Source organism: Hippocampus bargibanti, linkage group LG07 (genome assembly GCF_051943395.1).
Source record: "Hippocampus bargibanti isolate YZ-2025 linkage group LG07, ASM5194339v1, whole genome shotgun sequence".
NCBI classification, from domain to species: Eukaryota; Metazoa; Chordata; class Actinopteri; order Syngnathiformes; family Syngnathidae; genus Hippocampus; species Hippocampus bargibanti.
This window is the reverse complement of record NC_142740.1, coordinates 18,200,616-18,221,199: the sequence shown is the minus strand read 5'-3', so window position 1 is coordinate 18,221,199 and position 20,584 is coordinate 18,200,616. Positions and strand designations below refer to the sequence as shown.

The 20,584-nt window shown below is 40.8% G+C and overlaps 3 protein-coding genes across 6 annotated transcripts in view; all 3 read left to right on the top strand.

The window, feature by feature from the left end:
• The window catches only part of LOC148895654 (uncharacterized), a 39,714-nt gene extending 39,433 nt beyond the window's left edge, over window positions 1-281 (top strand). The window contains exon 63 of the mRNA XM_089001035.1: window positions 216-281. The gene's annotated coding sequence lies outside the window, so the exon portion shown is untranslated. The remainder of the gene's footprint in view (window positions 1-215) is intronic.
• soat1 (sterol O-acyltransferase 1) lies at window positions 146-6,987 on the top strand. 3 transcript variants are annotated; one of them, XM_089001044.1, is made up of 16 exons: window positions 146-281; window positions 627-781; window positions 2,091-2,149; window positions 2,461-2,609; window positions 2,673-2,732; window positions 2,817-2,924; window positions 3,020-3,305; window positions 3,414-3,492; window positions 3,838-3,922; window positions 4,005-4,050; window positions 4,144-4,273; window positions 4,368-4,465; window positions 4,548-4,646; window positions 5,523-5,658; window positions 5,752-5,897; window positions 5,996-6,987. In XM_089001044.1, exons 2-16 carry the CDS (start codon window positions 628-630, stop codon window positions 6,059-6,061), a joined length of 1,701 nt encoding a protein of 566 aa, XP_088857170.1. In that variant the 5' UTR covers window positions 146-281; window position 627; the 3' UTR covers window positions 6,062-6,987. The 3 variants fall into 3 exon arrangements, with proteins under 3 accessions (XP_088857170.1, XP_088857169.1, XP_088857171.1); XM_089001045.1 differs by lacking the exon at window positions 146-281 and adding an exon at window positions 1,838-1,875 and having other exon boundaries at window positions 749-781; XM_089001043.1 differs by having other exon boundaries at window positions 2,461-2,732.
• A 1,900-nt stretch (window positions 6,988-8,887) lies between these two features.
• The window catches only part of abl2 (ABL proto-oncogene 2, non-receptor tyrosine kinase), a 30,025-nt gene continuing 18,328 nt past the window's right edge, over window positions 8,888-20,584 (top strand). For both annotated transcript variants that reach the window (XM_089000684.1, XM_089000683.1), the window contains exon 1: window positions 8,888-9,519. In XM_089000684.1, the coding sequence (XP_088856810.1) occupies window positions 9,303-9,519 (217 nt within the window). In that variant the 5' untranslated portion in view covers window positions 8,888-9,302. The remainder of the gene's footprint in view (window positions 9,520-20,584) is intronic.

Genomic DNA, 20,584 nt, shown 5'->3' with positions numbered 1-20,584 from the left:
TTAAAATGTTTCCCTGATGGGTAGCTGCATCTGAACAAGCTTCCAAATTCATAAGTGGATAAAATAGTGTTTTTTAAACGCCTTTTTGATGACGTCACGGGAGTAGAGACGGTCAGCCAATGGGCGGCGAGCCAACTGGTCATCTTCGGTTCACTGTTGACTCAATCATGAAAGTGTCCCGAGTCGCTCACTTCCCACATTGCTGTCCGTCACAGAGAAGCGTCCAGAAGACTGGAAGTTCCGTGAAGTCGCAGGACTATCATTTCCCGAGGGGCTTTCACGTGAGTGTTTTATTCGTTATTCGTTTCTATCCACATTGAATTTGAAACTGTTATTGGGCTATACTAGTTTTGGCTAAATTGTGTATCTCTCATTTGGAGCACGACGTTGCTTTCACCGGACAGTGAAGGAAGGGGAATTTGTGTTTAATTAACTTTCATACGATTGGTAGCTCGCATTTTCATCTGCTAACTGAACTGCTAGCTGTCCGTACATTGTCATGTGAAAGTGCTTCACTTGTCCAACTTGGCTTGTTTTGCGTGTCATTCAGAATCCTTGGGATTCTTGTCCATATTCAATTGTGAGATTCGAAAACACAAGTTTGTTTGTATTGTTTTGCTTTCTAGGATGAAGAATGGAGATGACGGCAGTGTGCGATTCCGCCATCGAAACTTGGCCAAAATGCCCACAGTCTCTGACCCGGATAGCCCAGTGAATGGCCAGTGTAGCCTCGCAGGGGATTATAATCAGTCTCTTGGAGACAGTCAGCTCAGCAGCAGTGGTACGAATTACTTTGAAGAAATGTAATCATCATTTGAGATCCTGATTAACTTAAAACTTTGGTTCATTTGGGGTTCGTTCACACACAACGTTTACTCGAATGTTCACGTTTAAAAATTCGGCAGGGGATCAAAGACCAATTTCCCAACGGTACAAATGCTTAATAGTGAATCATTGTCTGAAATGAACACGTGAAAATGTCAGAACCTTTCTTAAAAATCATGAATCCACACTACCTCTTAGAAGTTGAATGGGAAATCATGACAGTTTGCACATAAATGGTCGCCAGCCCAAGGTTTGGTGATACAGTATACGCTTCACCTCACAAGGACAAGTGCTATTCAATGTAGGTGGATGTAATTGCACTTACCGGTAGTCAGACATGTGTCGTCAGAATTTCATTACATTGATTTCCACCCATTGAGTTCTCATCCCTTAAGTGTCCAAAACAGTGAAAAATGCTTGAATTGGGTTTTGTTTTTTTATATAATTAGGTAAGGTTAGGTAATTAGTTAAGGTTATGTTTTTAATGTTTGAAATATGCTGGGATTTCCCATGTGTTGTTTTATAGTGCTTGACAATATGACTTGATTGTTCACCTGTGATTGGAAGAAATCATGCTAGACTTGCATCTACCTGTACATATGTTTCCGTAATTTGTATCTCCCACCTCGCAAGCTTCAAAACCGTGGTTGTATTAGCTCTTAATATAGTCATGGAAAATAATCTCTTTATCTAATAAAACAATTTAACAGAGATCACCCCAGGATACAAGTAGGGAGAATACAATTGAAAAAAAGAATTATAAAATGACTTTAATTTTGACACTGTAAATTATAAATAACTCTTCACCTCATATCTGTTTGTGAATGTATTCAAAACTGTAGTTCAAAGTATTTATTAAATTGATTATGTTTCATTTAACCCGCTTGTCGTTTGGCGGGGCAGTTTGTGGATGAATTGCTTAGATTTGAGAATATTTTTATGGTTACAATTTGCAAGACGCTCATTGTTCATTTTACCACACTCTTCATTTCCTTTTGGCTTTTCCCTTCAGGGTTTGCCACAGCGAATCAGTGTCCTCCATCTTCTGAGGTTTGATTCACATGTTTGTTTTGGCCAAGTTTTTACGTCGGATGCCCTTCCTGACACAACCCACTGTATTTATCTGGGCTTGGGACCAATAAGACACTTGCTTGTGTCCTCTTGTAGCTACAGAACAAGCAACTCTATGAACTTTATCAAGATGCTCGCTAAAAGGCAATGACAGCAAGGATAATATGTGGATGCTGTGTCTTTTCTAATTTTAGAGAAACTTGAGGTGGAGCAAATTATCACCAACAAGCTACACCTGAAAAGGAAAGCAGAGGTTAGAAATGAAATAATTTGTTTATGGGGAAGCTTCGTTGTGCTTATTTGAATGAGTTGCTCATGAAATCAAAACATGAGATCAAGTTTCCGTCAATGCTAAATCATGCTTCTGTCCTTACAGAGAAGCTTTGTCTCTCAAAAATAATTTCTGCAATTGGCTGACGCTCATTTTTAATCTGTCTGCATTCATAATGTTTCTACATTGCTTCATCTTTTCCCTAATTTGTGCGGGAATTGTAAACAGTGACTTTCGCAAAGTGTTTATTTATCAGTGCTTGTGACTTGGTGTGTGCTTTTCAAACTCCCAAGTACCTGAAGAAGGACATGATGCGCCAATTTGACAAGCAGGTCAATGATTTCATGGACAGTCTTATTGAGGAGTCGACTAAACTGGAAGCTGCACCACTGCCTCCTGTCTTCTCACCTCCTTTGTCAGACAAGGAGAGAAGCAGACTCGGGTATGTCGCTACTCGCGTTTTAGCACAAAAATGTGTTACTAACTTGGCCATGTGTTCCTGCAGGCATTTCCGACCTCCTCATGGCGAGGGAAAACAATTTGTCACTCGCAGGTCCCTCCTTGAGTAAGCAAAGAAATCTTCACCGCCTGACACTTGTGTCGTGCGATCAAATTCTTCCAGTCACCACTGTTATATTTCTCCCTACAGTGAGCTGTTTGAGGTGAACCACATCCGGACTATCTACCACATGTTTATTGCCTTGCTGGTTCTTTTTATCCTCAGTACATTGGTGGTTGATTTCATCGATGAAGGCAGGTAAGATTGCAAACGGGTTTGACCATTCGCATAACAGATAATGCCATTTTTGTTTGATTTTTGTGACATTTTTCCTGTCTGCTTTATCCCTCCAGACTGGTGCTAGATTTTGATCTGCTGGTCTACGCATTTGGGCAATTCCCACTAGTGGTCTCCACGTGGCTCTTGATGTTCATTTCAGTTTTAGTGGTTCCTTATCCCCTGTTCAAGATGTGGACGCAGAGCCAGTCTGGCTCTTCTGGTCACCGCATGCTTTACAGTTTTCTGTTTGGCTCCATGTTCCTTCTCTATCAAGCGTTGGGCCTTGGTTTTTTACCCACATATGTGGTTGTGGTCAACAGTTTGCCCCCGGCATCGTGCTTCATCGTCATCTTGGAGCAGGTATTCTTCATGTCTTGGAACATTCTGAATAGAATGTAGCTACTTTAGAAAATGGAATGTTAATTGGGATTGAATGACATAAATTGCTGTGTCCATTGCACAATCCAGGTGAGACTTGTGATGAAAACCCACTCTTTTATAAGAGAGAATGTCCCAAGAGTTCTGGCCTGGGCTAAGGACAAGTCCAGTAAGTCCCCTACACACACATTATTAAATGGAGCCAATGCATAAACGGTATCAAAAATTCTAATCCTGCTTAATTGGGGGTTCATTTATTTACCAAGTGATGTTAATTGACATGTAGAACTTCTGTATACTGCATCACATTGATTGGTGTAGACTACATTGTTCAACCTCTTGTTCAACAACATTGTTCAACCTCTTGTTCAACAACATTGTTCAACCTCTAATTTTTCACAATTATGAATGGATTGTTTACGTATATGTCAAAGATCTTTTCCGTGTCGATTATTTTTTTTTTTTTTTTTTTTTTTTTTTTTTTCGATTTTAATGAGTCTTTTGTCATGAACAGGCCCGAGCCCAGTGGTGCCTCATGCTTCTCAATATCTCTACTTTTTGTTTGCCCCTACACTTATATACAGAGATAAATATCCAAGGTGAGCACAGCATCTTATTTTTTTAAATACCCGAAGAACTGAAGATGGAACAACTGAATTACCTCTCATATTTTTAATGCAGGAGCCCAGTGATCAGATGGGGATATGTAGCCACAAAGTTACTCCAGGTACCAACCCGTCTTTCAGACTTTTACTGTTTGGTTGATATAGTACATGTCTGCCTGTTTATCTTACCATTCCATATTGATATCTCCACACAGGTGCTCAGCTGTCTGTTTTATGCATACTATGTGTTTGTGCGGCTCTGCATCCCTCAGTTCCGCAGCATCAGCCTTCAGTTTTTTGACCTGAGGGCCATGGTACTTGGCGTGTTCAACTCCATCCTCCCTGGTAAGATCATTATTCAGAGTAAGCTTTTCCTTTATCCAGTTAACTGCAATTGTGTTTCCTTTACTACATTCTGTGTTGTTGTTGATTGTTACAGGAGTGTTGGTTCTTTTCTTGGGTTTCTTTGCCTTCCTCCACTGTTGGTTGAATGCATTTGCAGAGATGCTTCGCTTTGGGGATAGGATGTTCTATAAGGTGAAGCAACTTTCTGCTCTTAAAATGAAATCCGTGTGTGTGGTAACTGGTCAGACAAATTCATTTTAATTCCACCTCATAGGACTGGTGGAACTCGACATCTTTTGCCAACTACTACCGTACTTGGAATGTAGTCGTTCATGACTGGCTGTTTCACTACGTGTACAGGGACTTCCTTTGGGTGAGTGGATTTCCGTGATCTTTACTTTTTCACCGTATTTGTACTTAATTGGTTTATGTGTACTGTGATAACCTTTAAAGTTTGCTCTGAGTTCTGGTCACCCTAAAATTTTCCTCATGTGACCTTAGGTAAATAGAAAATCACTGATAGCATAAAACTGTCAGTCTTCTGGTAGAAAGCAAAAAGAGAAGACTTGAAAATCTTTTATGTATTTGAGGTTTATTAAAGGACAACCGACGTCTCCGGACAAGTTGTGTCCATAATTTGTAAAATGGCTTCAAATGACTTCTACTGAGCGTATTTTACCAAGATTCCACCGCATATAGCTATATTTTACGTTTTAAGACTCGCGCTGAATATTCAGGAAGTCTTGTTTTTGAGTTGGTGACGAGTCCGTACGTGACATCACTAAAGGACCGCCCCTGACCGTAAAAAAGACGCATTGTAGCGGTCCTTCCATCACGTCAATGTATTTTGCTGTACTTGTTTGGTCTGGGGACCTCGTGTTGCACCCAAAAGCCGCCAGAAGGCATCCAAGCTCCATATAAGGAATTTATCAGCCTGTGGAAACGGAGGTGGCCACAGGAGGTCACCATCTTGTGCCTCTTTTTTTTGGGTGAGAGATTTTCCCCCAATGTTGCCTCAAAATGGCACAAATAAATTCTTTAATCGATTGCAAACATGTATGCTTTCCTCTTCAGAACTATTTGAATCATATTCATCACTGTATGCGGAACAAGAAAGCATATTCTCTGAATCTGAAGCCATTGTTTTGATTCACTAGCAATGCAATACGTCTTGGCGTGACGTCACGAACTGGGGGCGGGAAATTTCAGTTAATCACTGATGTTTTTGACTTGCCTTTTATAATTGCAGATCTTCCAGAAGCGTTTCCGAACAGCAGCCATGCTGTTTGTGTTTACATTGTCTGCAGTTGTCCATGAGTACATCCTTGCAATCTGCTTCGGCTTCTTCTATCCAGTCCTCTTTTGTCTGTTTATGTGCTTTGGAAGTGAGACACCAGTATACCTTTCAGCTTCCTGTTTTTTCCATATGTACTAAAAACACTTTCAAATAATCATTTTTTTTTTTTACTTTTTGACAGTGATGTTTAACTTCATCCTCCATGACCAAAGGAAAGGTCCCATCTGGAATATAATCATGTGGACTTCCCTCTTCTTGGGACACGGCGTAATCATCTGTCTGTACTCCCAGGAGTGGTATGCGCAGCGCTATTGCCCTGCAAAAGAGGTATTACCTGACTAGTAATTTGTTTTTTCTCCAATTGTGTATTCTTGAATTGCTTTTACAAGAAAAGATCATTGTTAAAATTGTATTTTTTGCTTCAGCCCTCCCTGCGAGAGTTACTGCAGCCTCGGTCATGGACCTGCCAGAAAAGTGTGATGACCAATTAACTGGCTTTGACCTGGACTTCACCTGTGACAAATGATCTCATTTACTAACCTTTCTGTTACTTGTCTTAAGTATTTATGTCTGCTGTTTTTCTTCGTTTATTGCACTACCGTTACTACTGAATTATGTATGGAAGTATGGAAAAGATTCAATAAGTTGTGAATCCCAATCCGAATTGGTGCCTTACTTTATCTATTATATATCCTTTATTTTACATCTGAATTTCCCAAGCCATTTGACTTGATCTACTATGAGGTTACTTCTTGTGTGGAACATTCTTCAATGTGGCCAGTCATTATGTACAACTCTTTCCCAAATATAGTAATAGTTAATATTTAACAAATCCAGCAATTGCATCCAAATCATAAAGGTCATTTAGTTTCTTTGGTATTTTGCATTTCACAGTGCAAAATACCGCCTGTATCATTCAAATGGCATATTATGACAAGAAATGCAAAGATAATATATTCTGTGTCCACTATGTATTCTATATAACTTCAACTTGCTTGGCCAAATATTGTGCATGATTTTTTTTTCTCTTTGGGACCAAAATGAGATTTTATCCTCAACATACTTGAATGAATTGTATGCAATTCCTTCAGCTATGTGGCTGCAGTCTGTCATAATGTTTAAACGCTTGAATAATATTGATGGTGAGGGCACATTTATGGAATGAGTCCTTTGAATGCAGGCATGGTGATGTTCTGTGCTTTTACTTGAACTTTAGCATCAGAGTTGACATTTTTCATCAACGCGATACAATCATTTGTTGCACGTTTAATGTTGCTAATTGTAATGGATTACAATGCGTGTCACTAAAAATAATTTGTGCTATTCAACCCTTAAATTTGAAAGTGCAATGACAGCCTTGCTGAGCATTATTTGAACACAAGAGGTCGCTGTATTAAAACGTATCAACTGTCTTCATTAAAACAGATTTCTTGTGTATTTTTTTCACTTAGATTTGTATTTTTCTTCAACACACTCGGAAATGTTATCAGAACTGAAAACAAAAAAAGGTTCAAATGTGTGCACCTTCATATGACCGTGAACATTTGCTACTATTTTTCAAAATTTTCAGAATTTAAACATTTTAGACACTCGCATACAAATACAGAAAATTATCCGATTTATACGCAACGTGATAGTTTTCATATTTTATTTGTTGCTTCAGTAACACCCGAGATCCAGACATTGTTGACAGATTCATTATTTAGTTTACATAGTAACCCCGCTTGTATCGATAATTATGCCATGTGACCACATTTTGCACGTCTCCGTTTTCACAGATCTATTCTTTATTTGAACTTAAAAAAAACGTGCTTACACTCGTTTAACTGTCGTGAGTACATTTGTATTATTAATATCGCAGTTTTCAAAGCGTGGTCTAACAAAGTGCTTCACCCAGTTTCAGTCTACACTACACGAAATTGTGAAGGGTTTATATGAGCTGCGACATTCCATATTTGATCTATTGTTCGTCGTTTGTAGCTATAACGGCGCCAACTCGTCATGCAGGGCTTTCCACATACTTTCGGATGGTGTTTATTGGAATTCACGGAAATTCATAGAGTCGCAGCATTAATGAGGAGACAGACCGATATTAGACGTGAACGCCTGGCTGAATATCTGGTATCAGGTTACAGTCAGAATTCTGGGCAGGCTATCATCATCATCATCAAAGTTCTCCCACACCATATATCCATCTCTTGATGGACCTTCCTTTGTGCAGTGGAGTGCTTTCTTGTTGGAAAAGAATTTCCAAACTATTACCACGCTGGGGCGACATGACTCAATGGTAGATTGAGCATCCAGTCTTCCAAGGTTGTGTGTTCAATCTTTGGCTCTTGTGACCATGTCCGTGTTGAATTCAACGCGTCGATTGTCTTGTAGATGGGAAAGTGCGAAACTAGTGAAATGCCATTTATCACAAATTTGGAAATATCAATTCTTAATTTGCTGATTCGTTCTGTTCCTTTACTTGGGGAAAACTGCAATATCTTCTACTTTTAAAACACTGCTTCCCAAACAGATTGTCACGGCACACTACTGCGTTGTGAGAGATTATCAAGGTTGCTGCGAGAAATTACCAAATTTTACTTAATTTGTCAGAATATTACAATCTATTCATCTATCAATGGAAATGTTGCACAGAACAATGACAAATTATTCCGTTAGACGACATCACCACCGCCTTAATTGTTACCTTCATTTGACTTGATTATCAATACTTCGGAAGGTATATCGAGTGATTAAAAAAAACCATAGAATTCACAATTTCTGACATTTTTGGACTGCGTGCTGATTTATTTTTTTTAAAGAAGCATGTCTCTATAATGGTGCAGGGATCACAACCCTTAACAGTTAAATGGGGAAAATGCCTGTCGTGCATGTTTTAAAATTGTATTTTTGACAGTTATTTTTTCTGCATTTTAATTAGCTTACAAATACGTGTACAAGCAATGTCTTCGACATTGTTTTATATAGATATCGATCTCTGATAATTGAACCACAGAAATTGCTTTGGGAGGAACAGAATCGTGCGCACAAATGAGTATATATTACGCACAATTTGGACTCAATGTTTCCACGAAACATATTTGACTAATTAGAGTGAAAAGTTGCTGAGAGCCCAGCGTAATCGAACTTCTTGCGTCCCCATGGGCAAAGTTTTAGGTTATGGGGTGACAAGACGACTGTCTAACCCAGCTCTCGGGGGTGATGTTTGGGCCTGTCTGCCCACGCTCAGTGTATCGGAGATGTGTTGAACGGCGACGGTCGGAGGAAGAGCCAACCCAGCCAACCCCCTGCCGCCTTGTGCAACACATCTTCTGTTCTGCGGTAAAGATGGCGGCGTCAGAGGGGGCGCGCAGCAGAAGGACCACGGCGACAAAATTTTGAAAAAAAAGCTCCATATTTGAGCAAAACCCTCTCGTTCATCTTCTGCCCGGACTACGTCCGTTTCTCCGATGCAAAGACGGTGGCTGTCACGACACGGCCGTGGTTGTTTTTATGTTTAGAACCAGGGAAGTTGTGGATTTCTGTGATTACTGCTAACAGCGGCTAAGTGTTTAGCCAAGCCAGCTAATACTGGATAGTTAGCGGTGCGGAGCGCAAGGAGGAGGAGGGGTATTGAGGATCGCGATTCGGCACGCAGGCTCCTCCAGCGCAGGGGAATGTGAGCCAGAGGCGCACTGGGGTTTGCTCGCTTGGTCCCAAACGTCCTTACGACAAATTACCGGGATGGGACAGCAGGTAGGCCGCGTCGGTGAGGGCACATCGACCGGACTGCAGCCGCCACAGCCCCACGCGTCCCAAGCAAACCAAGGAAAGGGGATCCGGGGGAGCGTCGCCGGGAGGAGACCCCGAGAGCCCGGCAGTAACATCGGCACACCGCCGGGCAGGACCACTGCGATCAACGTGCCCGACCTGTCGATCAATATATTTACCAAGCATTCAGGTAATATTTTAACCCAAGTGTTTATAAGAAGCAGTGTGTCGAGTTGCTTTAATATTTGTTCCAGCTTCGTAGCATTGGCTAGTGCTAGTTTGACGTTAGCGGAAATCTTAAGGAAGCCTTCACTCCTTTTATTCGTTCTTCTTCATTCCTATTGTTCCTCCGATTTTACATTCTCATTGCTAGAGAGGACCTCGGAAGGACGCCGAAGCATTAGATAACACCGTGAGTGGGATTTTACGCATATGCCGCATGTGACCGGGCGATGCCATCAGGAGCGCCAGACAATGTTATTGAGGAAACCCAATTTTTAGTCACCACTGGCTTCGATTGTTTGTGATTTCCCTCTCAGGTGCCATCATCTGATTGTTGCTTCGGTAAGCAGTGATCTTCGCCTCCGGAGGTTTATCGGCGATTCCACCCCATTAACTCTGCATAGAAGCCACCGCGAGGCTGGCGCTACAATAACGAGTGGTTTTGTCATGCTCACTTGCATCCCGTCGTCTCTTAGCGTCTACTGTTACAGTACACGCAGCAATCTGAATGCATCGTTTGATCCGGCTCTGAATAATTTAGGTCACCTTCTGTCGTTACAAGATTATGATCATGCACTCAAGATTACCCCAAAGTAATTGTTTTTTTTTGCAATATCTTAACATCTGTCCTCTTTTATGCGGGAGATTAGTAGGATTACCGCTTTCCTTGATGTTGTGAACTAGATGGGTTTTAAAAGATAAGTTAAATGCTGAAAAGAATTTGTGGGCTATAAAGATGAGTTTACAGCGATTAACTGGCATGGATGTACTGTATTATTTTCAAATTAGCCATTTTATTAAATTTTCACATGGCAGTGGTGGAATTTGAGGTCACATATTAAAATCATTTCAAGATTTTCTGTCAACCATAACGTGACGCATTGAGACAGCACTGACGGTTGGGATACCTTCGGAGACCCCACCCACTAGGTGTGGAACTAATTAATCGACTTCACTCCTCTAAATCAACGTTCAAAATCTTGTCAACTAATCACGAATCACCCGCTTTTGGCCTCTTGTCCTGCAACTGGCCAATTTACAAAGAACACTTGATTCTCCTGTCAGCATAGGTGCCAATTTTAAACTCTGTGGAGCAGTGAAATGTCCGGCCAGCAAAGCAACCTAGTTTTTGTATGTTCGCATGGGTCATTATGTGAAAAGATGTACATTGTGGATGAGAATAAGTGAGCATTGCTTGCTTAGACTACTGCGCCAATCTCAAAATATTAATTCCAGCAAAACCAGTGACTATGGTTGAGCAACGATGACAGCGGCTTGAAGTGAAGCACCATCTTTGACCAAAATGCTACGTCCAAAAATGCACGAGGACAACAAAAAAGAACAAAATGTGCAAAGTTAATTGTTGGATGATTGCTCGGCTGAGGTTTTAACATATGCTGAGGTCTTGTACAGCATGTATAACGGTGATGTTTTGTCTCTTAATTTTACAGGACATTTTTGCTTGAATCATTCATAAATGATGTTTGCACTTTGTGCAGCTACTACATCTATTAATTCTTGATACCGTACAGCCTTTAAAAGTCTAAAAGAGCGACATTTTTATATAGTAGCTCCGAGTTTCAGTATGTCATGGAGATGCCTCTTAGCCAGTTTGGATGTTGTCATTTTGTTTTTAAACTTTTACCTTTGCTCTGACAATGCATGTGCGGCATTGCCACAGTTGTACACCAAAGTTTCTATCAGTCTTGCAGTGGACAAGGACGTAAAGACAATGGGGTGTTTGGGGAACGAATAGGATTTCCCGTCCGTGGCTGTGTTAAAATTAAGCCCCAAGAAGCACAGACTGACTGAGAGCAGTAGACGCATCTGAGTGTTCTGCTTCTTCATGCTAAGAGACACAAGTGTCGTGTTTATAGGAGTAGTACTGCCTGCCATTCTGCAGAGAGGATTTTATTGTCTTCAAAGATCACAATTATAGAACAAGAGCTCTTAAGAAGGAATGAGGACCAAAGTCTTTCATTGTGCTCTCTTGGTTATTGAAATGCGGTGCCTGTGATGAAGAATTGTTAGGTCTTTTATGAAAGATGCTTATTTTTTGTTTGTTTGTTTTTTAAACTACTGCCCTTTTGACTGTGTGGTGTGTCAGTCAGTGATTTTGTACATTCAATTAAACTAAATTATGTCGATCTCGTTATTTGGTTATTGTCAGATTTAGATTGCCATCTTCTTATAGCTCAGGGGTGTCAAATTCACTGCCCAAAGACGACTGGGACAGGCTCCAGCAGCTTCCGCGACCTTTGTGAGAATTAAGCGGATCAGAAAATGGATGGATGGATCATATTCATCATGCATTGTTTGCTATGTCAGTGATTATTTTTCTGTCACAACTGACTCACCAATAGTAAGCATGAGATTGGATCAAACAGTGTGTAAAAGACAGAGTTTGAATAATTTTGCACTGAACTCATTCACTGTCAGACATATGCAAAATCGTGTCCACTCCAGTGCTAGGGATTTTGTCATTGTCACTCAAATTCCAGGACCCACAGAATATTGAGTTTTAGGACTACATAAACGTTCAATACAGCGTTAGAAACCTTAGACTCTCTTGTTTCATCAGAAAAAAAACAGTTAATTCCTAAATTATATGGGTCTGGAGTTATATGAGCTTGAAATGAGGGCGGCTGTACAAAATACAATGCAATACATACATCTTGGTTTATATCGCGCCTTAACAACAGATGCTGGAACAGAGCGCTAAAATGGAAAAAAGGGAAATGCTGCCCTCTTGGAGAAGGGAAAACACATTGCCAGAGGTGTGGCCGGCGTTTTGTTGAAGTAAGAAAAAACAAAAGCTGAACAAATTCGGGAAAGGCGCTCTACGTCATATTTTCAATTCCCGAATAAATTCGGCAATGGCAGGGAATGAGTTAATAAAATCTAAGTGAATTTGGAAGTGAGTTTCAATAGGTAGGCAGTTGACTGACTAAAGAGCAGAACTGTGTGTTACTTGGGAAGACAATATCACAAAGCAGATTTGCACAACAGCCAGCGTTGTTCTTAAAACAATCAAAAGACGCACATATACACACACACAAACCCACAATTTTTTTTTATCATCCATCGTCAACATGGAAGTCACCCAATTTTGCAGATTCCAGCGTGTAATCAGTATGACTGTCCAAACGTGACGTCAACAATGGTGTGTTGAAAACTTGTCTGGTCTCAGTGCATTTAAAAAAAAGAAACAATTGCTGAGCTTTTCTTTGATCTTCCTGAAAAAGTCCACCATTTCATAGCAGATTAGTATTCGCTCCTCCGTCATCAATGACCGACTCCATTAGTTCCTTGTCGGTGAGCATAAGCAGTGACCGTTAGGGTAAATATAATTCAAAACAAGCTCAACAACAATAATCATAATGATGATGATTATAAAAATATCTCTCATATCTCTCATCTCATTTTCCGTACCGCTTATTCCTCATTAGGGTCGCGGGGATTATAAAAATATATATATTTTTATGGCTCTTCCATACATGAGAATCCTTTCCCCCCCACCACTTTATCCATTCATGACATGGTGAGTCATTTGCTGTCTCCAACTCAGGTGTGCAGCAGTTCCTCCCGGAGCATAATTAATTCAGTAGCTCTGCTTCCCAACAAGACTTCCTCGGCTTGCCGTGTAGAAGAGAGAACCACAAATAGAAAGAGAGACCCAATTAATGGAAAGGAACACCAAAGTGCTCATTCAAAGGGACTCATCTTTGGCTGTATTGGTCGAGGTGCATAATTACTGCATCAGTGGCTGTATTGACGCCTCTACGCGTCTGACCCTGCCAGGTATTTTGTTCTTGTGTTAACAAAGTCATTAACCCACGATTCGTCATTTGCATCTTGAACTTGTGGAGACTTGCTGAGGCTCTTTGTCTCCAAGCCGAACCCCCTTCACACTGCCCGTAAAAGCTTCCGTTTTCCAATATAGGATGTTATTGTTTTGGCCCGTGTCTGAAAATGTGTGTTAAATTCAGCTTGGTGTTAGCATATCAATATAAACTCAACAATAGCAGGCGGAACACATCCCTGTTCGAGCATTTGTGTTTATCCCCTGCCCAGACTCGATTGCTTAGATCCAGCATCCATGGATTTAAGCCGATTTGCATCAAGGTTAAAATTGGATTAGAGACAAATTCACTTTTCCTTTGACTGTGTGTTATAGCTTTAACAACCTCAGTAAACCACACAGCAGCCATAACAAAATGTGTGACATAGCCTATTTTTAGCTACTGGAACACGATAAAGCCTATATGAACCAGATTTGTCCAAACCAAGTTGGTCAGTTAGGATTTATGAGTCGTGACTGCCCTCATCCACCAGGAGGAGCCATGGCCATACCTCCTCTTAGGGGTGGGGGGCATTCTTACATGATGTAAGTAAGAATGTTGGTTAGTGTGCTGGTGGCAGGTTAAGTTTTGATGGGTACACGTTTGAAAATTGCAGCGACAAAACACTTGAAATTTGTCCCCTTGCTCAACCCAGTTAAGTGTAATGTTATCATCATGGTGTGCGCTTCATTATGGAACCACAGTGTCCGAACCTGATACTTAAAGACCACAGTGAAATCAGTGTCAGCTTCTGAGTCGATGTGTAAAATACTTGGCAAACAGCAACTGTTGCTTTGCTCACACCCGGGTGAGACAAGGGAGTGGCAGGTGCAATTTATCATGACTATTTTTTGAAAACAACTTTCTTTCTTTCATGATGCAATGTCACACTGAACAAAGATGCCCTTTTGAAGGAGTTGGGGGGGCTTCTGTAAAGGAATGATCACAACAGTGCACATCAACATAACTTGTCATTTAATCAATGCAAGCATGTCACCCCTTACCAAAACAAAAATACTGTAATAACATTTAAGTTATAATAAGCCATAAAAGATATAAGTGTAATAAGTCATAAGAAATATCTTCTTGTTACATAAAAAAGCAAAGGTGATTCAAAGTGAGAGAGTAATTTATTCACCTCAATACTGATGAGGTGATGCCAGAGGAAGTGGGGCAAGCAGGCCAGTCGTTGGTCAGAACAATAGGAACAATCAGTGGAGCCGCAGGGAGTAGTCCTCTGCTTACAGCTTACACAGACTCATTAACATGACTAAGCCTACGTGTATCGACCTAAGAAGTCTGTTGTAAGCACGGTCTAAATTAAACCTTAAAGGACAACCGACGTCTCCGGACAAGTTGCGTCCATAATTTGTAAAAGGGCTTCAAATGACTTCTACTGAGCGTATTTTACAAAGATTCCACCGCACATAGCTATATTTTACGTTTTAAGACTCGCGCTGAATATTCCGGAAGTCTTGTTTTTGAGTTGGTGACGAGTCCTCACCCTACGTCACTGAAAGAACGCCCCTGACCGAAAAAAGGACACATTGTAACAGTCCTTCCATTACGTTAATGCATTTTGCTGTACTTTGATCTGAAAACGTCATGTAGGACCAAAAAGAGCAGAAGAGGGCGACAAAGCTCCATGTAAGGAATTAATCAGCCTGTGGAAACTGGCTGATTAATTCCTTACACGGCTTTGTCGCCATTTTCTGCCTTTTTTGGGTGCTACACTTCCCACACCTGATGCCTCAAAATGACACGGAATAAATTCTTTAATCCATTGTAAACATGTATGCTTTCTTCTTCAGAACTATTTGAATCATATTCTTAACTGGATGAGTAACAAGAAAGCATATTCTTCGAATCTGAAGCCATTGGTTTGATTCTCGAGCAATGCAAGACACCACGAACATGGGGGCGGGACCTTCTGACACTGGCCACTTCCGGTTTCAAATTGAAATACTTTTTAGACACTTTAAGTCATTTTTATTGGTGTTTTGCATTTGACTAAAAATACCACAATTTTTTTGGGTATTTTAGATGCTATAAAACGTTTTTCTGATGTCAGTTAGGAAACAAAAAAGTGACGTCGGTTGTCCTTTAAACCTTATTTTTCAAGCACGCACACTCCGGTGCCTTTCCAGGCGACACTATTCAAACCTTTCATGAATTTGCTCTGCAAAGGTGCAAGCAAAATGTAATCGCAACTGAGAATTTCCTCAAGTTACGACATAAGTACCTGGCCTTTGTTACCCATGCTGTTGTTGGTATAGTTTGTCTCCTTGGGGTGTCTTCAACAGAAACACAGCAGCAAAAACATGTCAACCTCCTGTAAGGTGAGGCGTGACCCCATACAATTAAACTAGCTGTTACTTGCTCTATGATCCGATGACAAACTGTATGTTGATGTGTGAGTTATTGGATAGGTTTTGCATATTATTGACATTAATAGTGTGTTTTTGAACATTAAAATGTCAACTGATCACATCCTTTTTTCTGTCAACACCATAGCATGTGCTATCTGCTTGATTGTTGTTTGTGTTGTTTTTATGACGCCAAGTCATTTACAAATATGGAACACTTGCAGAAATATGTAAACTTTTACATCAAAAATATAATTTGCCAAATATGAAAAAGAGTTGATTTATTTGAGTATTTATTTTTTTGATGGAATATTCTTGTCACTGAATATTGCTTTACTGCATTGCTGCCTTGAGCTTCTACATCGGCTGCCAGCCAAGCTTCTTTAGTTCTCCTCCAAAAAAAAAAAAAAAACACAGTCCCACAGTCAGTCAGTCAGTCTTTGGCCTCGAATCTCTCACATCTTATATCATTAAAGAGAAGGGATTAATTAGAACAGCGCGTGGATGGCCGTACAGATGGTAAAACCATTCCATGCATCTGTCATCTTCAGAACACAAAATGTTTTCAACTTTGGGGAGCGGTCCAGCCAAATTGCTGTAGTGGCTTGTGTTTAAGTAGCGGTTTCACTACGAGGCTTAGCTGTGATGGTGCTGCGTGGGGGGAAAAAATAGATAGTGTCGGAGAGGGGAAGTCCTGCTGCCAAGCCTGTTAAACATTGATTGGCTTCCAGGATCAGTCGTCTGTTGTTGGCATTATCATGCCCACTTTATCTTCTGAGTTGCAGACTGCTGAGTTGGCTTGGAATTTACACACACTTACTCTGAACATCCGTATCCGCTTGATACAGACATGCTCCATTTTTCATACCTAAAGTTGTGTTTGTGTGTCTCTGTGTGTTTGCGTGCGCGTCTATGGAGTGTTTCCAGCAAAGCCCGTTCTTTGTAATGTGCTCTCTTAAGTTCAGTTGCATTTGTGTGGAAAATTCAACACGACCGTATATTACGTCTATAAGAATTGCGACTGTGGACATTGTGATGCAGAACACTTTTAAAGGTCATAGATTTCTGAGTTCAATCACATCTCGGGGAAAATATGTATCCATAGTCACAGAACTTCCAAATCTGAAAATACCATGTACAATGGGGCCTCGGTTTACGAACACCTTGCCTTACGAACTATTCGGTTTACGAACATGCAATTTATTAAAATTAAACCTTGGATTAAGATACACACCCCCCATCACGGCTGGCAGAGTAATCTTCGGTGGAAGAACACCAAAGCACACGACCGAACAGCGCCCCAGCCGGCCTACCTTTCCACACCCCCTTTCTCTGGATGCACACGTCGATTGGATTGGATTGGATTTGCCTTTATTAGTCTCGCAGTGGAGAAATTTACATTTCACAGCAGCAAAGTTATGAAAGAAATGAAAGTAGAAAAGCAAAACACATGAGCTGCTGGAAAGGCTGCCACTCTCGCGGCGCCGATTTGAAGTCAAAAGAACAAAAAAAACTAAATAACAAATAACATGACAACACAAAGACACAGAGAGACATTCATTCTTAAGCACTTTCTGTACCCTCTTTGTTACATATAGCAGTTCCAGATGAAAGAGGAGAGGATCAAAGCGTCTCTTCACCAGTGGATCAGGGACATCATGGTGGAAGGTGCACGTCGACTACAAGTTAAATGTTGAAAGCAAACACGCAGCTGTAGCATCTATTGACGAAAAAAGATTGTCTCACATCTCCTGTCCCACATGAATCAGCTTCAATTCCATCCCGCGACAGTTCCATATACGCATCGGCGCATCCGTATCCGTAACCGTTCCACACGACGCACAACAACACAAAGTGACAAAAGAAAACACAAAAACAACAAAAAAAGCAAGGCTCATCAGAGCACTTGCTGACGGCTGCCTACTCGGGCGCCATCTTGGACTCCTTCCACGATCTCTCTATCAAGAGATAGAGAGACAGACATACAGACATCGATCGCCTCCAAGGTGTTTTTTTACAGATACTTTTGCTGTTATGGGACTGAAAAAGACCCCACCACAGGCTCGTCTTCAGCCGAAGAAGACACAAAACAAAATTACAGTCAAAGAGAAGAAGGAGATCATTGAGAAACACGAACGAGGTGTGCGTTTGTGGCGTCACAGGTGCGCACCACGGCTTTCATGTGAATCTCTACACATAGAGAGGCCGGTACTGATATGCTAAGTCCACCATTGCTACCATCCTTCGCAACAAAGCTTTACACAAAAGCGTTATTTAGTCGATGCTTTCACGTGACTTATGACACCGAACTTGTCACGTGCGAGTTGACAGCTGGGGCGGGGCCGCCGCTCCCGACCTCCACCAGCTGATGTCAATCCCCTCATCACAGATACTGGGGCATTTCAACGAGTCGCTGTCACCTCACCAGTGACATGATTACGACGCCTCGCGCCTCGCCAGTGTCTTGGACTTGCCAGCCCAAGGTGATTGTTAGCCGTGATCGCGTAAGTTTGTTGCTTTCCGGGATCGCGAGTTGTTTCACCCCGCGTGCCATTTTATTTTGCCTAGCTTGATAGGATGGAGGGATCGCCCCCGCCCGCCTTCTTTTGATGCGTCATTCCGGGTCTGTGGAATCATCAGACTCGCACCTCTAGTTGTCATAAAATCTCTGCCAACACCTACGTCTCTGCCGCCTGCTTCGGGATCCAACCCCTTTTATTAACGTTCCGACGAGTCAGCTATCCCTGTCACGCTCGGAACGTGACAGTATCATTGTGTTCACCTGATAGAAAAGGCTTGGCATGATGTTACCCTTCGATCTTTGAAAGCAGCATGAAATAATTTGTGATGTGCAGGCTTTTATTGAACAGTTCCATTCATAGAAGACTGTGGCTATGAGAATCATCAACACGATGAATGATAATGTGATGCCTCAGTCAGAAAGCAACAGGTGTCAATTAAGAGTCATCAACGACCATCACAAATGTAAATGAAGTGACTTTATTATCCAGTGCAGTGTATTTCTTTCATTACAATACAATAGCACATTTATTATACATAGAATAAGGTATGTTGTGTGTAGTTTTAAGGCTTATTTAGTTGAACATTATATTTTATGGAGACCTGGGAACGGATTATTTTCATTTTAATGGTTTCCTATGGGGAAAAAATAGGATACACAGTTTTGGCCTTACACACTGTCTGGGAACCAATTAAGTTTGTAAGCCAATGTCTCACTGTATTCTCATTTTAATGGTTTCCTATGGGAAATTGTTTTTGGGGATATACACTTTTCGCCTTACACACTCTGTCTGGGAACCAATTAAGTTTTTAAATCAAGGCCCCACTGTACTTCATATGTAAGACATATGTTCCTCTGCGGGCATGTGTCTGTCTGCTCTGCTGGATGTCAAACCCCTTTTCATTGTTGTCCTGTGGCACACTTCAGATATCTTGTCACATTATTGTCCAGTGACATAGACGAGCGGTCTGACATTTTCCAAATGTCTCTGTGCTGTACAGTATTAGTAGGCCAATAGCAAAGGACACTATGATTTGCTGTCCCCATTAGGCAAACCAAATTATTATTATTTTGGTTTTACTTTATGTTGAGTGAACACCGGCGCGTGTGGCCGCCACTGCTCACCCGCAGAAAAAATATCCTGTGACTGTAAAGTGTCCTTGAGAGTTTTGAAAGGTGCTTAGAAATGAAATGTATTATTATTGTAAACCGATAAATTTCAAGTTGAGTCAAAGTCACTGGAAAGCTTTTTTTTTAACTTATTCGCTGCCATTCCCGAATTTATTTGGGAATGGAGAATATCACGTAGAGTGCGATTCCCTAATTTGTTTGGGTTTTGTTTTTTCATGTTTTGGTGCTGATAAAGCACTGGCCATGGCTTCTGGCAATGATCTCTGGCAAGGTTTTTTTCTTTTCCACAAGGGGCAGCATTTCCCGATTTCCCATGTTAGCACTTTGTTGCAGCTTCACCTGTGGTTAAAGCGCGATATCAACCAATATGCATGTATTGTATTGTATTGTATTATATTGTATTGTATTGTGAACAGCCGCCCTCATTTGGATTGGATTGTTGGATTGCATTTGCCGTTTTTTCGTCTCGCAGTGGAGAAATTTACCTTTCACACCAGCAAATTGATGAAAGGAATGAAAGTAGAAAAACAAAATACATGAGCTACTGAAAAGGCAGCCACTCTCGCAGTGCCGTCTTGAAGTCAAAAGAACAAAAAAACTACATAACAAAAACATGACAACACAAAGACACAGAGTCATTCTTTTCTTAAGCATCTTCTGCACCCTCTTTGTTATACAAAGCAGTTCCAGATGAAAGAGGAGAGGATCATTTCACCTGTATAATTTAGGATTTTTTTGATGAAGGAATCTAAGGAAAGAGAGTCTAAGGTTTCTAACGCTGTATTGAATGTTTATGTAGTCCTAAAACTCAATATTCTGTGGGTCCTGGAATTCGAATGAAAATGACAAAAACCCTTGCACTGGTATTGACACATTTTTGCATGTCTTGCAACCAATGAGTTTATAACAAATCCTATTTGATTTCTTGGAACAATGTTTTGAAAGTCAATCCATCGATTACCTAGACATATCTAAGCTTCATAAGAATTTTAAACGCAATCCAGCATACCATAAATAAGGTGTTTCATGGTTTTTTTTTTTTGGTTTTTTTTTTGGGGGGGGGGTGAGGGGGTTGATATTATTCTATTGATCTGATAATCTGGATAATATCCTGTACTATTTGTCTTGGTGTATGTTAAATTGTGCCACTCTCTAGATTCTGTGTTCAAGGGA